This window comes from Ovis canadensis, chromosome 2 (genome assembly GCF_042477335.2).
Source record: "Ovis canadensis isolate MfBH-ARS-UI-01 breed Bighorn chromosome 2, ARS-UI_OviCan_v2, whole genome shotgun sequence".
NCBI lineage: Eukaryota > Metazoa > Chordata > Mammalia > Artiodactyla > Bovidae > Ovis > Ovis canadensis.
In genome coordinates this window covers 109,099,985-109,122,734 of record NC_091246.1, presented here as the reverse complement: position 1 = coordinate 109,122,734, position 22,750 = coordinate 109,099,985, and the positions used below count along the sequence as shown (strand labels likewise).

The 22,750-nt window shown below is 38.2% G+C and overlaps 1 protein-coding gene across 1 annotated transcript in view; it reads left to right on the top strand.

The window, feature by feature from the left end:
- GALNTL6 (polypeptide N-acetylgalactosaminyltransferase like 6) overlaps positions 1-22,750 on the top strand; it is a 1,485,023-nt gene that overhangs the window by 477,686 nt on the left and 984,587 nt on the right. The window contains exon 2 of the mRNA XM_069576771.1: positions 6,881-6,989. Within this exon, the coding sequence (XP_069432872.1) occupies positions 6,881-6,989 (109 nt within the window). The remainder of the gene's footprint in view (positions 1-6,880; positions 6,990-22,750) is intronic.

Sequence of the window (22,750 nt, the reverse complement as noted above, 5' to 3'; positions counted from 1 at the left end):
ATTGCAAGTAACGCTGCTATGAACATTGTTTTCATGTATCTTCTCCAGTGAAGTGCTTCTGTTTTCATTTCCAGTTGTACCCCCAGGAGAAGGATTGCTGGATCGCATAGTCATTCTATGTTTAGTTGTCTTTGAGAAACCTCTGCATTGTTTTCCACAATGGCTGCACCAGTTTACATTGTACCAACAGTGAACAACAGTCCATTTCCCCCACATCTTTACCGTTTGTTATTTGTTTATATTTTGATGATAGCCATTCTGACAGGTGTACAGTAATCTCATTATGGTTTTGATTTGCATTTGCATTTCTACTAAAATTATCAGCATTGAGTATGTTTTCATGTGCCTGTTGGTCATCTGTATGTCTTCTTTGGAAAGAAGTCTTCTCTTTCCATTTCTTGATTTTTTATTTTTTTTAATTTTTTAAATTATTATTTTTTTAGTTTTTTATTTTTTTAATTTTAAAATCTTTAATTCTTACATGCGTTCCCAAACATGAACCCCCCCCTCCCACCTCCCTCCCCATAACATCTCTGTGGGTCATCCCCATGCACCAGCCCCAAGCATGCTGTATCCTGCGTCAGACATAGACTGGCGATTCAATTCTTACATGATAGTATACATGTTAGAATGCCATTCATATTGAATTGTATGTGCCATTTATATAGTTTGAATATTAACCCCTGTTGGTCATATATTTTATCCAATTCCACAGTTTGTCTTTCATTCCATCAATGGTTTCCTTTGATGTGCAAAAGCTTGTAAGTTTAATTAGGTCCAGTTTGTTTAATTTTGCTTTTATATCCTTTGTTTTAAAGGACATATCCAGAAAATATTTATATAATTTATGTCAAGGAATATACTGCCTATGTTCTCTTAAGATTTCAGGTCTTACATTTAGATATATACCTATATTTCTGTTCATTTTTATATGGTGTGAGAAGATATTTTAATTTCACCCATTTATTTGTATCCTAACATTTTTAAATGACTGAATAAGTGGATAATGAGGGAATCATGAGAAATATCCATGCTAGTGTATTTTTAGTAATCCATAAGATTTAAAGGCTGATGAGTGTGGTTCAAATTCTAGTTTGCCACTTATTATTATGAGTTCTGGAGGACTTTATTATGTGACTCTAACATCTCTGAACTTGAGTTCACCTCCTACTCTTATGAGGATAGATTTTTACAAGAATAAATGTCAGTTATGTCTTTTTTTCAGCCATGTCATTCATTATATTACTATTGCTCTAATTGTATTATTTTTCTATGTGATTTCTTAGAACATTTCTCCAATAGCAATAATATATAAGAAACTTAATGACATCCAGTGTAAGAACTTATACCCATCACCATATTCTGTTAACATTTACTATAGTATACTTTGGACCACATACTTCATCATTTGTTTACTGTATATAAGTTTTGTCTCTTCAACTATGGTGTAACTTTTCAAGGGCAGTGGGAATAACTCAAACATCTTTAAAAATAGGAGAGACTGTGAAAACAACTCACATTTATATATATCACTTTATGATCAGCCAGGGCTTTCAGATACTTTATCTGATTTACTACTCGAAAATGCTTGTCAAGTGAATAAGTCGGGTACTATTTTTATTACTCTAATTTCAGATATGAATTAGCTGAGGGGCCTAGAGAAAATGTACATTTTTTTCATATGGTTTGAAACCTGAATTTATGTCTTCTGGCCCCAGATCCGAGTTCTTCCTTATGTCGTGTATGTGTGTGTGTGTGCTCTCAGTCCCTCAGCCATGTCTGCCTCTCTGTGGCCCCATGGAACATAGCCCACCAGGCTCCTCCGTTCCATGAGATCTCCCAGGCAACAGCAGTGGAGTGGGTTGCCATATCAGGAGAGGAGCAAATGAACCTGGCCTTGGATATGGCTCTTATGGAAGGAAAGGCCAGAATTCAATAGAGTCATTTATTGGTGGTCACGATTTGGCTCAGATGGTAAAGAATCTGCCTGCAATGGCAGAGACATGGGTTTGAGCCTTGGGTCAGAAAGATCCCCTGGAGAAGGGAATGTCTACCCATTTTAGTATTCTTGCCTGGAGAATTTCATGGACAGAGGAGCCTGGCAGGCTACAGTCCATGGGGTGGCAAAAAGAGTTGAACACGACTTGATTGAGTGACTCTTAGACTTGCAAGCTTTCAGAACTAAGATGGTTCTTTTCAAATGGACTGGGACTGATTTAGGTTTATTGATTTACCTCTCTCTGCTTTCCAGGTGGCTCGGCAGTAAAGAGTCCACCTGCCAATGCAGGAGACACACGTTTGATCCCTGGGTTGGGAAGATCCCCTGGAGGAGGAAATGGCAACCCACTCCAGTATTCTTGCCTGGGAAATCTAACGGACAAAGGAGCCCAGTGGGTTACAGTCCATGGGGTCACAAAGGAGTTAAACACAACTGAGCAAGCATGCACACACACATGTACCTACCATGTTGTTGAAAATGGCAAAATTTCATTCTTTTTATGGCTGAGTAACAATCCATTGTATATATGATATGTACCACATCTTCTTTATCCATTAATCTGTTGATAAATACTTATGTTGCTCCCATGTCCTAGCTACTGTAAATAATACTGCTATGAGTATGGGAGTGCATATACCTTTTTGAATTTCTATTTTTATTTTCCTCAAAAATATACCCAGGACTGGATTGCTGAATTATTTGGTAGTTCTGGTTTTCATTTTGTAAAATCACCCATCTGTTCTCCATCATGGCTGCACCAATTTACAATCCCACCAACATTATATGAGCTTTCCCTTTACTTCCTAGAGAACAGATTTATTCTTTTTCATAATCACCAGCATAACAGTTGTGAGATGATATCTCATTGTGATTTTGATTTGCATTTCTCTGATAATTATTAATAACAGGTTTAAGCACCTTTCCACATTAGCCATCTGTATCTCTCCTTTATAACTTTGAAAAACGTTTTTTCAGATCTTCTGCTCATTTTTTTATCAGATTTTTTTTTTTTGAAGTGGAGTCACATGAGCTGTTTACATGTTTTGGTTATTAACCCCTTATCAGTCATATACTTTGCAAATATCATCTCCTATTCCAGGAGAACCTGTTGATGGTTCTTTGTCTGGGCAAAAGCTTTTAATTAGGGCCATTTTTATTTTTTTTTTTTTTGCTTCTATTTCCCTTACAAGAGGAGAGAGGAGAAAAAGAAAAAAAAATTGCCAAGGTTCGTGACTGGTTTTCCTAATGTCATCATTGTGTTTCTTCCTAGACATGGATTTGTTGTTCAGTCACTAAGTCATGTCTGACTCTGGACACTGCAGCATGCCAGGCTTCCCTGTCCTTCACTATTTTCCCATGTTTGCTCAAACTTGTGTCCTTTGAGTCAGTGATGCCATCCAACCATCTCATCCTCTGCCACTCCCTTCTCCCCCTGCCTTCAATCTTTCCCAGTAGCAGGGTCTTTTCAAATGAGTCAGCTCATTCAATCAGGTGGCCAAAATATTGGAGCTTCTTCATCAGTCCTTCCAATGAGTATTCAGGATTGATTTCCTTCAGGATTGACTGGTTTGATCTCCTTGCAGTCCAAGGGACTCTCAAGAGTGTTCTCCAATACCACAGTTGAAAAGCATCAATTCTTCAGTGATCAGCTTTCTTTATAATCCAAGTCTAACATCCATACATGACTACTGGAAAAACCATCGCTTTGATTAGACAGACGTTTGTTGGCAAAGCGATGACTCTGCTTTTTAATATGCTATGTTTGTCATAGATTTTCTTCAAGGAGCAAGCATCTTTTAATTTCATGGCTGCAGTCACCATCTGCAGTGATTTTTGAGCCCCCAAAAAAGGTTTTCCATTATTTCCCCATCTGTTTGACATGATGTGATGGGACTAGATGCCATAATCTTAGTTTTCTGAATGTTGAGTTTTAAGCCAACATTTTCACTCTCATCTTTCACTTTCAATCAGAGGCTGTTTAGTTCTTCTTCACTTTCTGCCATAAGGGTTATATTATCTGCATATTTGAGGTTATTGATACTTCTCCTGGCTATCTTGATTCCAGCTTGTGCTTCATCCAGCCTGGCATTTCACATGATGTACTCTGCATATGAAATAAGCCTTCATGTACTCCTTTCAGAATGGTAATTGTCAAACAAAATGAATTCCCTGGGGGCCTAAGGAAATAGGAGAAACCATTCAAGAACTGTGCATAATGGGTATTATATGCCCTGCCTCAGGTGCTTTAAACAGCCCCATGCGGCTGGGTAAAAAGCCAGATGATGTCAGATGATGGTGGACAAATAGAATTTGTAGAAAGAAACAAATGGAATACTAAAGCCATGGGTTAAATTACTAACAAGTGAAACAACATGGCTGGGGAGACTGAGGTACCAGCTGAGTTTTAAGACATTTGAGCAATCAACCCATGGAGCCTGTTTTGCCGTATGCCAGACCAGGGACACCTGCAGAGGCACCCGGCACTCTAAAGGTACCGAGTCAAGGGAGACAGCCACTCCCAACTCTCACTGGGGATCAGTGTGCTGTGGGCTGAGAACACCAAGCCCCATGACACCTGGGACAGGTACAGCTCTGAGATTTGACCTGGGACATCCTATAGGGATGGGTGCATTACCTGACACCCCTGGGTGAGGGGGAACCACTCAGTGTCTACTGGGACCCATTAACCTGCTGCTTATTGGGTCTGTGGAGATGCATCATACCTGGAATTGGGTGCATCATTGAGCAAGGGGAGAAAGTTGGCCATTGTTGGGTATCTTTAGCCCCTAGTCCATCTCCTGTCACATGACACTGTTGTGTGCCCTGAGCAACATACATGTTGTGCACAACTAGGTCAAGGTCCTAAAACTGACCCCCTCCCTTTCCAAAATACTGGGAAGACACACTCTGTTTCCCACTGGAACCACTGCTCAGCTGCCATCTTTGTTCCTCCCATTGGCCTGTGACAGAGGATGAGATGGTTGGATGGCCTCATCAAGTCAATGGACATGAGTTTGAGCAAAGTCTGAGAGATAGTGAAGAACAGGGAAGCCTGGTGTGCTGCAAAGAGTCGGACACAGCTTAGCCATTGAACTACAACAGTGGCCTTCAGGACATCATAGCTCACACAGAGGCTCTCATTTCAGGCCAGGAATCCTTGAAAGATGCCTGAAAACCTCAGTGTCTCTAATGAGAGGAACCGTCTTCCCCAACAGGATGGCCTTGGGCACCATCTCTGCCTAACAGAAGGTATCGCCCAGACAGCACTATATCTTCACATCAATGAGTCTGCTGCTGTGTCATCTTTATTTAGTCGCTGGAAAATGTAGTGAAAGTGCTTCATGATCAGACCTCAGCCTAGAGGACTTCATGAGCCAGTGGTTCGGATCACAAGAGCTCTTGCTGGAAGCACATTTTTATCAATTTGAGAATAATCTTGATCCAAATCTTCTCTTGCCTAGAGCTGTATTCCAATTATAAAATAAATATCAATCAGAAAAAAATGCATGAGGCTTTTTTTCTGTATTGGTATTAAACCTTTCAAAATTTATTCTTAATATCTTTTGTAAACTCACCATCATCCTTGTATGTTTATTCCCCTGTTGTTGTTTTCCTGAACTTAATGACTATAATGAACATTTTAAAAAATATATTTAGATAATAATCACCTGATCTGGAAAGTCTTTCCTCTGATTTAACTACCACTTTTTAAAAAATATTAAGATCCATTTTTATTCTTTCCAAACTAGTGGAAGCTTTATGAGCTATAAACATGGACTGAAGGTGGATACTTTTTTCATAAGTACAATAGTTGTCCTGCTTCAGACGAAGAAGTAAGAACTTTTATTTGGAAAGGCTCTTAGTTTCCTCACTGAAACTATCCATCTTCTGTTTTACCTAAACTGAAACTTTCAAACATGTTCTTCTATTTTTTTCTGTTGATATATTATTTCCAAAAATGAACTAAAGGAAAATGGTATGTGAGTATGAAATCATTTATTTTATATTATCTTGACTTTTGAGATTGTGAAGATAAGCTTCATCCCAAACATTTTATTTATTACCAAAATAAGCACCATAAAGAAAGAAGCAGCTTCAGCAAGGTACACAAAAATAATAGTCAAGGTGACATTAGAACACACTGAGTTTCATGAAAGCATAGAGCCTGTTGTGACTACATTGTTGATTTGGTGATCATTTCAACTGTACACATAGCCACATACCATATTTTAACAGAATTCTTGATGGGAGGTAGTATTTCATAGTCCTTAGCACCTCAATTTTGGTCTTAACAGAACTGGCCCAATTCCTGGCTTGGCCACTGTAGTTTCATTCAAGTTATTCTATTAATACTTTTAAGTGGCAGATACATGGAGATTTACAGTCAAAGACTCTTGTAAAGACTGAAGGATCTTCTATACATAAAATATCTTAGTACATGGTATACAGTGAGCATTCAACAAATGTTTGCTAATATTGTCATCAGGCCATTAAGATGTACTTGATCAAAATGAGTGAAAATTGTACAAATCACACAAAAAAAGTATTTTGTTTTAATACAAAATCAATAGCCCTACTGCCATAAATGGCTAGGCATTTATGCTCAGATGCAGTGCTGCACTAAATTATGAGAGGCTTTGGATAAAATAAAATTGGAAATGGTAGATGTTGTGTGTGACACAGGCTGTTATTTTAAAAACAGAAAAAAAGGTTTTAAAATGTGTGTCCATCGGGTCACTAGCAATGCCTTTCTTTTCAGTAGATGGGGAGAATCAGTTATTGGAGTATTTTTGATTGCCTATGATGCATCTGGCTGTGTTTACCAGCCACACAGAAGGAACTACCTCCTTTTTATGCTCTGAATACTTTCCTTTTCCACAGACATTCCCACTGGGCCTGGGAGATGGGCAGTTCTATGCATGGACAGATGGTTTGAGAAGAAAGGACTGGCATGACTATGGCAGCATGCAGAAAGAGGCTATGCGCTCAGGTATGGAGTTCAGTGTAAGCCAAGTGCTGCTTTGCTTTGTCACTTACAGCGTCTCTCATTAGCCTTCCTTCTGAGCACAGGAAGGTAGGTTTCATGGCACCGTTGGTGGTCAATGATGGGCAGAACCAAAACAATTTCAAATGTCAGAGAGGAAAAAAAGAATTGCATTTACAATAGGAAATGAGCAAGAGGTCATTTGAGTTTTAGAAATCTGTCGTGTTGTATGCTTTGTGTTGCATGTTTTTCAATAATTGCTGAGGGTATCTTGAATAGCTCCACTTATCTTGAATTGCTTAACTTGACACACACATATCTTGAGCGTGGTTCACTCATTGGGACTGTAGAGTATCTAACTGGCTGGGCCAAGGATGAAAGGAAGACCACAGTTCTAAACACTGGCAGGTGGATCAGAGGAGCCAGGGACCTGAGGTTGATGATATTTGGGCAAGCTAACAGGTGGTTCAGTGGAATTCAGTAGGTTCTTCTACGCATAGCACAGTTCTAGTCTTGAGGTAGTGATAGAAGAAACATTTTACATCTTAGAAAAAGTAAAGGATAAAAGGAAGTCCTTCTATAAGGACTTAGGTTGTTGCCAACAAGAATTCAGAAGGGTGCAGAAGTAGTAACCCAGGGATAATAACTTGACAGAAGCCCATATTGTACTATTCAGAATAAGGAGCTCTGTTGCTTTGTTGTTGTTTGTTGGTCTTTTCTGTGTCATGGTGAAGATATCACAGGAATAGAGAAGCTGTGGTTTGCTAAAAGCGTCTGCCTAGCAGTGAAACTGTGCATCCCAGGTCAGATGATTAGCAGAACCCTGGGAAGCTGCAGGCTGAGATTCTTCTGGCCAACCTTCCTCATAACTCTTCAGCCAGGAAGACAAAGGTAAGGGCATTCACATGGTTATGAGGCTCTTCAGGGCTGCAAATGTTCTTAGCTCTGGGTCAGGGGTGCCTGACCTAATGAGAGTCCTGCATTTTTGTCTTTCAGTCCTTTTCTCTTAGTAAGGCTGTCGCCTAACCCCTGCTTGCCCCAAGAACGTTCCCTGTGTTCAGAGCATCAGCCTCTTCCAGATTACATCATCCTTGCTTGGCCAAGACTCTACGCAGGGTCATGAAAGTGAGCTCTTTAGCAGTATTCTCACTTGGCTAGTTCTCTCATCTTCTCCCTGTTTGCTTGATCAGCCCTCCCTTCAGCCAGCCCTCTGTTCCTCTTTATAACCATTGGAGAGCTGTTCCCATAATTTAACAGAAAATTCATCATCATTATCATCATCATCTGAAAAGGTATTGAATAGATATTTTGTGCTGGGTGCTTTACATAGAATTTTGTTTAAACTTCAGAGTGACTCTGATAAGTCTTGTAATCTCCAATTCCTTAAAAGAGAAAAGGAAAGAAAAAGAACTGAGGTCTTAAGAACTCATGAAATATTATCCAAAGTCAAATGGCTAACCAGATGCAGAGTGAGATTAAGTCAGGTCTTCTTATGCTCCATTACACCCCACTATCAGACACCTAGTAATAAAGTCTGGGCAAAATGAAGTCATGACAGGGCACGTGTGAGAGAGAGAGATATAGCTGGGCTCTTACTCTAGCTTTTTTGTGTAAGTGGCAAGTCAGTTTGTCTTTCTGATATTCTACTTTGCAAAATTGCTATTAGGACTATAGATTATATATTTATATTTAAATATATTTAAATAATTGGCCTATTATTTATACATGTTATAAACTCCACCAATGATAACTGTAATTATCCATCTAAATTATTTTCACTTGATTTGGTGTGCCTGTCTTATGCTTGTGTCAATAAATTTTGGATACAAAAGGAAATACTTCATATTTATTTCTGTGTAATACTACCCTTTCTGCCTACTGGAAAACATACCTTAAATTTTTACATCCTTAGTTGGGGCAAGGGAAATTGACCTATAAAGAAAATTGGTACTATAACAAGTTTCCTAAAGTAGACATGGCTTGTGCAATTAAAAAGCTCTTAAATAGTAGTATGTGTGTGAATCACTGGAGGATATATAAAAAGCACAATAGACGGTAATTCATCATTTTTAAATATTGTACAATATAAATAAAAGAAGTATGCACACACAGACATACATGCAGGTGCAAAGCCAAAATCAACACCTCCGTCCTTAATAAATAGGCCAAATAATATGGTTATTACTGCTATTCTGTCTCCTCCAAACCTCGAAATCCATGTTCCCACTTACTTTCCTCCGTAATTTCTTACCTCTAACTAATACTGTTACTTCTGCCTGTGTTTGGACTTTAAAAATTGAATCATAGTGTATGATTTTCTTCCTTCATTCAGAATTGTTTCTGAGACCTGTCCATCGGCACGTGTGCAATTCTAGTTCATTCACTGTTACTGCTGTTTGATTTTCTACAACAGTTTCCACTTTGTAGCCATGTTGAGAGATCTCCAGTGTTGGTTATGTATGATATTGCTCTAAGTATCCTTGCTCATGGTTATGGGATAGAGGCAATATTTTCTTAGGGTACATATTTAATAGTAGAATTTCATGTCCAAGGAATACACATTTCAATTTTACTATGTAGTATATGACAAACTGCCTCCCAAAGTTGATATACCTATTTTACTCCAGTAATGGATGGAATTCCCATTGCTCTGCATCCTGTCGACACTTAATGTTGCCTGATTTTTCATTTCTTCTCATCATGGTGAGGCACTCACTGTCACGTGAATTTTCATTTTACTAATTTTAATGTAGTTGATCTCTTATTTATGCTTATGAACCATATATGCCTACTTTGGGGTAAAATTCCTATTCCTTTCTATTTCCATTTTTTAAATTTATTTTTCTTATTGATACACAGAGTAATCTTATTTTGAATAATATATTTTCCTGGTTGTATACAGTGAAAATATCTTATCCCAAAATTGTAAAATTTTTTATTGTCTGTCTATATTGTTTAATGAATAGGAGTTCTTAATTTTGTTGTTGTCAAATTTGCAAATCATTTTTAAAGGATAGGTTTAATTGATGTTCCATATTGTCTTTTTTTTTTGATTTATAAATGCTATTTTTTATTTTACTTTTATAATAAAAGGAAAAGCAAATTAATGACCTCATCTTGTTTGATCTGGTATAAATACTTTTGTAAGATTATTCTTTATAATCACAGGATCACTGTTCTCAGATTCACAGCTCACTCTAGAATCAAGTTTTTGATCCAGAAATGAATAACAACAAAAATTATCAGAAGTGTTTCAACTGGAGATGAAAGCTTTCGGTTAAGCTTGAGAATTTTACTTTTTACATTCGGTCTGAAATGCAGCTCTTCTTCATTTTTATATCATGTGAGGTAGGGACCCAATATTTATTTAGTTTGCCTAGTTAGCTATCCAGTCAACAATACCATTTCCTAGAAAATGTATTTTTCTCCGCGTAGACCATAAGTGTTGACTCTGTTATTAAAAGATTCCATATTTGTGTGTTATCTTTCTGGCTTCTCAGTTCTGTCCCATGAGTAAAAATCTTTAAACTAATAACTTAATGTTTCATGTATGGATCTGTTATGTCTGTTCAGCTGCTCAGTCGTGTCCGACTCCACCCCATGGTGTGCACCAGGCTTCCCTGTCCATCACCAGCTCCCAGAGCTTGCTCAGACCCATGTCCATTGAGTCAGTGATGCCGTACACCCATCTCATCCTCTATCATCCATTTTTCCTTCTGCCTTCACTCTTTCCCAGAATCAGGGTCTTTTCTAAAGAGTAAGCTGTTTGCATCAGGTGGCCAAGGCTGAATACTGTATCTTTATAGCAGTTGTTGAAATCTGATAAAGTTCATCCTGCTGTCTTTTCTTTTCTTCCTTGAGAATGTGTTGCCATTCTTAACATAAAAATTTTCTTTAAAATTTTACTTTAAAATTTTATTCAGCTTCTCAGACTTTATGTACACATACACAGATATACACAAAATATTGGAAGTTTGCAATTGTATTAAGTATATTAATAAATTAAGGAGTAATTTGCAATTTTCAATGTTAAATTATTCATTCTGTGGTTTATATTTCTTGGTGCTTGTTTGTTATCTTCACAGGTGTGTTTATAATTTGATTGTCAGACATTTTCAGTGGCTTTCCTAGAAAATTAACATTATATGGGTGTTGAGCATGTTATTAATCTTACCAAGATTCTGAACTATTTGTTGTTGGTATAGAGAAAGGTTGATTATTTTTTAATATGGACTCATTTTAGTAAACTCTTCTATGGATTATAATCATTTACCCATAAGTTGTTTTGGATTCTCAATGTAGATATTCATATTGTCTGTAAGTAGTGACAGTGTGCAAAATGTTTTCCCATCCTGTACCTCATAATTTTAGTTATTTTTACTGTTTCTGCATTTGCCAGGACCTCAAGTGTCATGTTGTCTAATGGATATTGATAGCTAGTTTTGATAGCTATGATTCTGACAATAGCAAATTAGATACTTGTGTTAGGATTTTATCTACTTGATGAAAATGTACCATACCCTGTAAACTAAGTCATCTGGGTATGACGTTCTGAGAGTTTTACTTTTTTACATCTTAAGGAATGTTGATTTTAATCAAAATGTTTCGTTCGGTTGTATCTATTGGATTAAAATGCATTTTCTCCTTTGTTTTTAAGTATACTCTATTGATTTCTTTCTTTTTATTTCTTTTTTTGTAATTTTTTAATTTTTTTTAAATTTACTTTACAATATCGTATTGGTTTTGCCATACATCAACATGAATCCACCACAAGTATACACGTGTTCCCCATCCTGAACCCCCCTCCCACCTCCCTCCCCATACCATCCCTCTGGGTCATCTCAGTGCACCAGCCCCAAGCATCTTGTATCATGAATCGAAACTGGAGTGGCAATTTGTTTCATATATGATATTATATATGTTTCAATGCCATTCTCCCAAATCATCCCACCCTCTCCCTCTCCCACAGGGTCCAAAAGACTGTTCTATACATCTGTGTCTCTTTTGCTGTCTCGCATACAGGGTTATCATTACCATCTTTCTAAATTCCATATATATGTGTTAGTATACTGTATTGGTGTTTTTCTTTCTGGCTTACTTCACTCTGTATAATAGGCTCCAGTTTCATCCACCTCATCAGAACTGATTCAAATGTATTCTTTTTAATGGCTGAGTAATATTCCATTGTGTATATGTACCACAGCTTTCTTATCCATTCATCTGCTGATGGACTTCTCAGTTGCTTCCATGTCCTGGCTATTATAAACAGTGCTGCGATGAACATTGGGGTACACGTGTCTCTTTCAGTTCTGGTTTCCTCAGTGTGTATGCCCAGCAGTGGGATTGCTGGGTCATAAGGCAGTTCTGTTTCCAGTTTTTTAAGGAATCTCCACACTGTTCTCCATAGTGGCTGTACTAGTTTGCATTCCCACCAACAGTGTAAGAGGGTTCCTTTTTCTCCACACCCTCTCCAGCATTTATTGCTTGTAGACTTTTGGATCACAGCCATTCTGACTGTCTGCCTGGTTTTTGATTGTGTTATTTAGTTTGTTTTTTTTTTATATTGAGTTGTATGAGCTGTTTGTATAGTTTTGACATTAGCCCTTTGTTAGTCAATTTATTGAAAAATATTTCCTACCATTCTGATGGTTGTCTTTTCATTTTGTTCATGGTTCCCTTTGTTGTGCAAAAGCTTGTAAGTTTAATTATGTCCCATTTGTTTCTTTTTATTTTAATTTCTTTAGTCAGTATTCAGCCTTACATTTAGGTACTCAATTCATTTTATTGAGTAATAAATTTAATAAAATAATAATAATTCATTTCAGTAAAACTAATAATAAATAAATAAGTTTATTTTTGTGTGTGATGTTAAAGTGTGTTCTTTCCGTCTTTTCCATGTAGCTGTCTAGTTTTTCCAGCATCACTTATTAAAGAGGCTCTCTTTTCTCCATTGTATATTCTTGCCTCCTTTCTCATAGGTTAGGTAGCCAGAGTTGCATGGGTTTATCTCTGGACTCTATCCTATTCTGCAGGTCTATATTCCTGTTTTTGTGCCAGTGCCATACTCTTTTGTTGACTATAGCTTTGTAGTAAAGTCTAGGTTCAAGGGGGCTGATTCCTCCAGCTCTGTTCTTCTTTCTCAAGGTTGCTTTCATTATTTGGAGTCATTTGTGTTTCCATACAAATTGTGAAATTTTTTGTTATACTTCTCTGAAAAATCCTCTTGATAATTTGATAGCAATTGCAACTGAATCTGTAGATGGCTTTGGGTTGAGGAAATGGAGAGTTCTTACATTAAAAATGAACATATATAAGGAGCAATTAAACGATTTCCAAACAGGTGTAACTTACAGTTATTTTTTGGTACATCTGTATCCTTACAGTTATAGTAAATTATAAGGCTTTTTTAAAATTTGTTAGAAGAATTCTGATTAATGTTTTTTAGAGTTTCTATTTCATAGTATTTGTTTTGGGAAGTAGCATTAACCAAACCAAATTATCTATAGAAGAATACTGTCCAAAATACCATTTTGGGTTCAGGCAGACTTCCCAGAGGAAGTAAATCAAATTTTCAAGAATGAAGTCATACCCTGATACCAGATACATTTGTGCTTTCATCAAGTTAATTTTTCTGAATTCTCTTTCTCATTATTTCCTATGATCAAGGTCATATTTTAGGCATTTTTTGTGCTCATATATCTCATATATGATCCCATTATATTTTATTTAGTTTCATATCGTTTTAGAATTTAGTGACATTAGATTTTATTTCCTAACAACTTAGCTATCCTTTTGAGATTTATTATATCACAAAATTGATAAACATGCTTTTTGAACCATCATTCAAATTATTATAACAATTGGATGAAATGAACTGAAATACAGACTGTTTTGAAATATAAGAGATAGTATATAAATTGGTGGGTTAATGGGTCAATATCAATTAAGCTTGGTATAATCATTATATTAATAGCAGGTAAAGATATGCTACTAAAGAGCATTCAGCTGACATCATTCCATGTATAAATTGAAAAAATGTGACATATTTCTGATATAAAGACAAACTCTGCCTATGGCATTTCTCTGAATGATGAATCTCATAACTTCTGCTGGATGTCCAGAAGTGTAGTTAGTTAGTGTCAGTTAGTGTAGGCAGCTGTTTCTAATTATGTGATATTCCTTATTTCTCCTACCATTGCTGTTTAAGTGGTAAAACATACTTTTTAAGTCATCCATCCAGAGTGATGCAGGGTTGTGTGTGTAAGTGAACACATCTTGGTATGGTTTATGAAATCTTTCATAAGGCCCCAGATCTGTATTTCTAGAGAGTATCTATTTGTAGTTTTGAAATGTAAAAAATTTTCTTGCCCATTCTTTTTATTCTAACTGAGATTTCACTGTGTTTATCACTAGTTTTTTGAATTTCAATATATGTGAATTCAACAGGAGGAAAGCTGTTTTCAATCTTTGTAGATGCTCTCTTTCTCTGAAATACATTGTATTCTCATATAATCACAACCATGCATTCCACTATGTGGCTTAGGAATCCTGTGGAATTATATATAAGTTCTCATTATATCCGTTTGTGTAGTTAGTCATACTTAAAGGTTTGACCAGTGAAGATTTTCAGTCTTGTCATTTTATTCAATTGTTGATTCACTTATTTGACAAATACTTTAAATATTGATGTCACTATACTTCAAATACTATTCCAAACTATGGAAGAAAAAAAAATAGACAAAAATGAATTCTAGAAGCATTTCTGTAGCATGAGGATAGTTGCAGGTGCTTTCACTCCAGCCATGACCCCATGGTTGTCACAGAGCCATGACTTGACATAGTTATTGACACCATGGCTGTTTGAATGCTGATCATTAATCTCTTGCGCCTAAATTTTTCAGTCACCTCCTCACTGATATCCCTACCCTGTGGTCAGTGCTTCAGACTGCAGCTAGAGTCATCTTCTAAAAAACATAAGCAGATCATCCCACTCCTCTGCTCCAAAGCATACAAAGCCCAGTCATCAAATCCAAAATGTACTGCGAGTCCTTTCTGTGAATATGAGCTGCAGCACAATCCACCCCTGGGCTTCCCCAGGGCCTCAGTGGAGAAACAACCTACCTGTCCATGTAGAAGCAGGTTCAACCCCTGGGTCGGGAAGATCCCCTGGGTCAGGAAATGGCAACCCAATCTGGTATTTTTGCCTGGGAAATCCACGGACAGAGGAGCCTCGTGGGCTACAGTTTGAGGGGTCACCATGACTTGAACATGACTGAGCACACACAGGATCCACCGCTGACCAGCGGCTCTCATCTCCTCATCTACTGTTCAGTATGTAGTGTCCCCACTGGTCACGTTGTCCTCTGCTTTCCCTCAAGAATGATAAGTACGTTCCAGGAACTTATCACTTGTTTGCACTGTCTGGACCAAATGCTGTGGTCTGTATTGTCACTGCTCCTCCCCCCTTCCTTGAGGTCTCAGACCATATATCATCTGTTTCTATGTGCCTGCCCCAATCACCGTATCATCATGTAGAGACAGAGTCCATTTCATTCACTCTCCACTGTTGACCCTACTTAATTTTTACAGCAATTATCCTTCTATCTCTGGAGTAGGAATTGGAAATCCCCTCCAATATTCTTGCCTGGAAAATTCCATGGACAGAGGTCATACTAATGATGGTGAGTTTCCATCACAAGACCTCTGAAAAGCCTGAACTAAAACTATTTGAGAGATAAGAAAGCACCATGGTTTAAAATGATTCACAGTGGGTTTTCCTAAGTTCCTTTAAACAAGAGCTCCCTTTAGTGCTGATCAGGGACCCATTTTGCTCTTAAATGTCTTTATTTTACTTAATTGAATGAGATTGCCAGCTGAACAGAATGCGAAACAAAAATGTGCTCCATCTGTAAGTGCTTTGCTTTCAGGGGAAAAAAAAAAAAAAAAGATCACTGTGCCATAACTACAGCGGCTCCTGGCCATCTTTTATGGATGCCTCATGTCTCTTATTTTTTGTTTCCTGTGCTATATAGCAGGTCCTTAATTAGTTAGTTTTTATATATGAGACTGTATATATGTCAATCCCAACCTCCCAGTGTACTCCTCCCACCCTCTCCCCATTGGTAACCATAGGTTTGTTTTCTGCATGTGTGACTCTATTTCTGTTTTGTAAATAAGTTCATTTGTACCATTTAGGGGAGGGGGGGACAGTGTTCCCCAGGTAGCTCAGTTGTAAAAGAATCCAATGCAGGAGACTTGGGTTCGATCCCCGGGTTTGGAAGATGCCCTGGAGGAAGAAATGGAAACCCACTCCAGTATTCTTGCCTGGAAAATGCCATGGACAGTTCATGGAGTCACAAAGGGTCAGAAAAGTCTTAGTGACTAAACAATAACAACAGCCATTTTGTTTTTTTTTTAGATTCCATATATAAGTAATAGCATTTGTGTCTCTTAAAAGTAGTATCTGGCCTGTTTTTTGCTACTACAAACAGTGAACATCATTTATTGTTAGCAGTTTAGTCTAATTTATACATCTATGATATGTTATCAATAAATTTCATAATGAAGTTTGTTGGAAGGTGGTAAAATTTGGGAATATTACCAAAACAACATTATTATTCATTAGATGAAAATTAACTTTTAATGAAATATTTCCTTTGACACTCATTCTGTAATAATGAAAACATGAACTGGAACTGAAAAGACAGTGAGCATTCTGTTGAGATGTATTCTTTATGAGACTAATAATAGAATGAAATTTAGCTGAAACTGAGGTGAGTGACAGGTACCAAGGGAGAATTCCCTTCAGTATCACAATATGAAAGTAGCAGCATAGAAACATCTCAGAAAATTTGTTAAACTGCACTCAGTTCATGTTTTTTAAAAAAGAAAAAGTTAACTTGAAAATAAAAATTCAGTTTAAGCATATGTTGCAAAAGTTGAAATATCAACTTCCATAAGCAAGTGTATCTGGGCTTAATTAGCCTTATTTTTGTCTCATTAGTGGTTTAATTAAACTGTGGTTTAATGATAATGCTTGTTTCAGAGTTACTTTCAGTGTTAATTAAGTTATATAAGTAAACTACCTGGGCTGTAGTATATATTCAATATATGGATATCTGTATACAGGCAGACCTCGTTTTATTGTTCTTCATTTTATTGCGCTTGGCAGATATTACTTTTTTTTTCTTTTTTTTTTGCAAACTGAAGGTTTGTGACAACTCTTTCAGTAAGTCTATTGGTACCATTTCTCCAACACATTTGCTCACAATGTTGTAAACATTTCTATTATTATTGCACTTGTTAAGGTGATCTTTGATCAGGGATCTCTGACGTTCCTATTATAAATGTTGAGAGGCAACATGGACCACAGTCATAGGATACAGGGAACTTGCTAAATGCTGCGTGTGATGACAGCTCCATGGCTACCCATTCCATCTCTCTCCCTTCCTCAGGCCTCCCTATTCCCTGAGATACAACAATATATTGAAATTAGGCCTATTAATAATCCCACAGTGGCCTCCAGGTGCTCAAGTGAAGGGAAGAGTTCCATGTCTCTCAGTTTAAGTCAAAAGCTAGATAGGCTGAAGCTTAGTGAGGAAGGCAGGTCAAAAGCTGAGATAGGCCAAAAGCTAAACCTCTTACGCCAAACAGTGAACCAAGTGTAAGTGCAAAGGAAAACTTCCTAATAGAAATTAAATCTGCTGCTGCTGTAAGCACGTGAATGATAAGAAAATCAAACAGCCTTACTGCTCATATAAAGAAAGGTGTCGTGGCCAGGACAAAAGATCAAACCAGTCTCAACATTCCCTTAAACCAAGGCATAATCCAGAGCAAGTTTCTAAGTCTCTTCAGTTCTGTGTTTGTGTGTGCTTAGTTACTTCAGTGGTGTCCAACTCTTTGTGACCCTATGGACTGTAGCCCGCAAGGCTCCTCTGTCCATGGGATTCTCCAGGCAAGAATACGCCCTCCTCCAGGGGGTCTTCCCGACCCAGGGATCAAACTCTTGTCTCTTATGTCTCCTGTGTTGGCAAGTTTTGTTCTTTACCACTAGCTCCATCTGGGAAGCCCTCAATTCTGTGAGGGCTAAGAAAGGTGAGGAAGCTGCAGGAGAAAAAGTGTGAAGCAGAAGCGACTGGGTCATCAGGCTGAAGGAAAGAAGGCATCTCCATGATATAAAAGTGCGAGGTGAAACAGCGATGCTGATATGGAAGCCACGGCAACTTACCCATGAGATCCAGCTAAGATAATTCATGAAGGTGGCTGCAGTGCACACGAGTTTTTCTGTGGAGATGAAACTACCTTCTTTTGGAAGAAAATACCATCTGGGGACCTTCCCAGGTGGCGCTGAGGGAAAGACTCTGCCTGCCAATGCAAGAGATGCAGGTTCAGTCCCTAGGTCCGGAAGACCTCCTGGTGTAGGAAATAGCAACTCACTTCACTATCGTTGCCTGGGAAATCCCCTGGACAGAGGAGTCTGGTGGGTTATACAGTCCACGGGGTCTCCAAGAGTCAGACATGACTTAGAGACTAAACAAAAACAAAAATGCTGAGTTTCCCATGATTTGAAGGAAATCATTCATTCCTTTGCTCTCAAACAGTCATTAAGGCTTTGTATTTTACACACAAGGCATAGATTCAGTGATAATTTGAATACTCTCCAAAATTCACATCCAGGACCTGCCATAAGTTGATCAGTAATGAGTTCTGGGCTACCCCAGCTCCTTTACCTACCAAGGGCTAATATGTAAAGGAATGGAGAAGGAGAATGCCAGTGGGAGAGACCCAAACAAGACTTCCATACACTAGTTCAGAACCAGAGACCCTACTTTGATTTGGTGCTCTTTGAGTGAGTAGCAGAGGTTTTGGAGAAGCCTTCATGCCAGATGAAATCACCTGTGCCTTACAACACTTCCTAGTCCAGAAACATGGCATAAGTGGTCCTCAGGAATACTAGAAGCTCAGATCTAGCATTGTTCATTTTTTTAATTGATGTATCATTGGTTTATAATGTTGTGTTAGTATCAGGTGTATGGCAAATTTACATATATATGTTTGTATGTATATATTTCAAATTATTATCCCTTATATATTATGACAAAATATTGAGTATAGTTCCATGTCCTATAAGTAGGTCCTTGTTGGTTATCTATTTTATATATAGTAGTGTGTATATACTATATACAGAGGACATATATATATACAGGGAAGTGTCAATAGTCTGGCCAGCTGCTGTGAAGAGCCAACTCATTGGAAAAGACCTTGATGCTGGGAAAGATTGAGGGCAAGGAGAAGGGGGAGACAGAGATTAGATGGTTGGATGGGATCACTGAGTGAATGGACATGAATTTGAGCAAACTTCAGGAGATAGTAGAGGAGAGAGATGCCTGGTGTGCTTCAGTCCATGAGGTCATAGGGTAAGACAAGACTGAGCAACTAAGCACAGCACAGATATCATAAAATAATGGGAAAATAGGATTTGATGGTCAAGGGATTTAATTTAATACAATGTTTGCTTTCCTGATGTGAAGTGAATAAGAAAGCATTGCAGAATTAGTATTATCAGGTATTTAATAATAATTTGAATTTCCTTGGAGACCAACTGAGTCTTAGGAATCCAAATATATTCAGTTGAGTTCAGTTCAGTTGCTCAGTTGTGTCCGACTCTTTGAGACCCCATGAATCGCAGCACGCCAGGCCTCCCTGTCCATCACAACTCCCAGAGTTCACTCAGACTCACGTCCATCAAGTCAGTGATGCCATCCAGCCATCTCATCCTCAGTTGTCCCCTTCTCCTCCTGCCCCCAATCCCTCCCAGCATCAGAGTCTTTCCCAATGAGACAACTCTTCTCATGAGGTGGCCAGAGTACTGGAGTTTCAGCTTCAGCATCACTCCTTCCAAAGAAATCCCAGGGCTGATCTCCTTCAGAATGGACTGGTTGGATCTCCTTGCAGTCCAAGGGACTCTCAAGAGTCTTCTCCAACACGACAGTTCAAAAGCATCAATTCTTTGATGCTCAGCTTTCTTCACAGTCCAACTCTCACATCCATACATGACTACTGGAAAAACCATAGCCTTGACTAGATGGACCTTTGTTGGCAAAGTAATGTCTCTGCTTTTCAATATGCTATGTAGGTTAGTTACAACTTTCAAATTTCATGGCTGCAGTCACCATCTGCAGTGATTTTGGAGCTCCAAAAAATAAAGTCTGACACTGTTTCCACTCTTTCCCCATCTATTTCCCATGAAGTGATGGGACCAGATGCCATGATCTTTGTTTTCTGAATGTTGAGCTTTAAGCCAATTTTTTCACTCTCCTCTTTCACTCTCATCAAGAGGCTTTTTAGTTCCTCTTCACTTTCTGCCATAAGGGTGGTGTCATCTGCATGTCTGAGGTTATTGATATTTCTCCCGGCAATCTTGATTCCAGTTTGTGTTTCTTCCAGTCCAGCGTTTCTCATGATGTACTCTGCATATAAGTTAAATAAGCAGGTTGACAATATACAGCCTTGACATACTCCTTTTCCTATCTGGAACCAGTGTGTTGTTCCGTGTCCAGTTGTAACTGTTGCTTCCTGAACTGAATCTGTTCCATACAGATTTCTCAAGAGGCAGGTCAGGTGGTCTGGTATTCCCATCTCTTTCAGAATTTTCCACAGTTTATTGTGATCCACACAGTCAAATGCTTTGACATAGTCAATAAAGCAGAAATAGATGTTTTTCTGGAACTCTCTTGCTTTTTCCATGATCCAGCAGATGTTGGCAATTTGATCTCTAGTAGTCAAATACATTATTGGACTACAATGAATAGATTAATCTAAATAGACACTGACCTAGATTAACTGTCTAATAGAATTTGGTAGTGCATATTAGAGCTTCCCTGATAGCTCAGTTGGTAAAGAGTCTGCCTGCAATGCAGGAGACTCTAGTTTGATTCCTGGGTCAGGAAGATCCCCTGAAGAATATATACATTACCCACTCCAGTGTTCTTGGGCTTCCCTTGTGGGTCAGCTGGTAAAGAATCCACCTGTAGTGTGGGAGACCTGGGTTCGATCCCTGAGTTGGGAAGATCCCCTGGAGAAGGGAAAGTTAACCACTCCAGTATTCTGGCCTAGAGAAGTCCATGGAATACAGTCCTTGGAGTCATAAACAGTGAGACATGACTGAGCAACTTTCACTCACTCACTCAGTGCATATTAACTGAGATATATTTATCAGTAGAGATTCCACTCATGCACAAAATAATTTTATATTGTTTTGAGGGACAAGAAGCATTAAGAAAAAACTTTTGAAGTTTTAGCAGATGTTTTATGAATAAATTATGGGCTTGAGCCCACCAGGCTCCTCTGTCCATGGAATTCTCCAAGCTAGAGTATTGGAGTGAGTTGCCATTCCCTTCTCCAGGGAGTCTTCCTGACTGAGGGATTGAACCCAGGTCTCCAGCACTGCAGACAGATTCTTTACTCTCTGAGCCACCAGGGAAGCCTAAATTATTGGATTGATATTTAATTCTTAGCCTTTGTGTATTGCAATAATGGAAATATTTTTATGTAACTTAATGAGATATTTTATAAGCCTCTGATATATGCATCACAAGAATTTGATAAACAGAAAAAAGTCATAAAAATTATCTAAATTTGCAAAGCCAGTTAACATTATGACAAATGTCTAGCCTTTTTTTCTATAAGTCCTATATTATTATTTACCTTATATGACATTTTATTATTTCATCTTCTCTGTACAGTTCCTTAACTTGTGTGCAGTGATTTTGTTTTTGAACATTGCCTCAGTGTTTCTCACAAAAATCCTATAAAGTAGGGATGGTAAATATTAATATTATTTCAAAATAGGGAAAAAATTAGAACAATGATTTTTTACATATGTGTGATTTTATACATGTACATGTATGTTATATAATACATATATCAAGTGGTTATATATGCATACACACATATATGTTCAAATCAATGCCATAACTCCAGGGAATTCTGGGGACTCCAGGGAATTCAGACTCTTCTATCTGCTGCTTATTCTCATCTCTTTATGAGAATCTCTCAAAGTCTCTCTGACTTTTCTCTAGGACTCTTGCCCTTTATGACACCTGTGCCCTGAAATGCCCTGTGCTCATCCACCTGTGTTTCCAGTGGCGCCCAAGTTCATGGTGATAATTTAGTTTCTCTGATGACTCAGTCCTCCAACTATGCTCAGAACCCCAGGTCTCCTCTCTGTGAACCCTCCCATGTGTCTGGAATCCTTGAGGTTTATATGTCCACCAAATCCTGATGCCCTCATTCTTTGAATCTGGCCACTGCACCTAAGACAGACAGCTATTGGGGTGCACTTTGTCATTAGTCACTTGGACCTGAGCTCTCTCCACAGAACCTCACAAAAAACAGCTCCTTCAACCAGTCCTTGTGTCTAAAGAACTCAGCTCTACGTTTCTGAAGTCTTACCAGAAACCAGTATCAGCTAGACACGAACTGGCTGTGCTAGACACTTGTTTCCTCCAGTTCACTGCGGGCATGAGAACAATGCCCATCTGTGAAAACCCTCAAGAAAATAATATTAAGCCAACAGACAAATTTCAGTTCAGTTCAGTCACTCAGTTGTGTCTGACTCTTTGCGACCCCATGGATTGCAGAACACCAGACTTCCCTGTCCATCACCAACTCCCGGAGCTTGCTCTAACTCATACCCATTGAGTAGGTGATGCCAACCAACCATCTCATCCTCTGTCATCCCCTTCTCCTCCTGCCTCCAGTCTTTC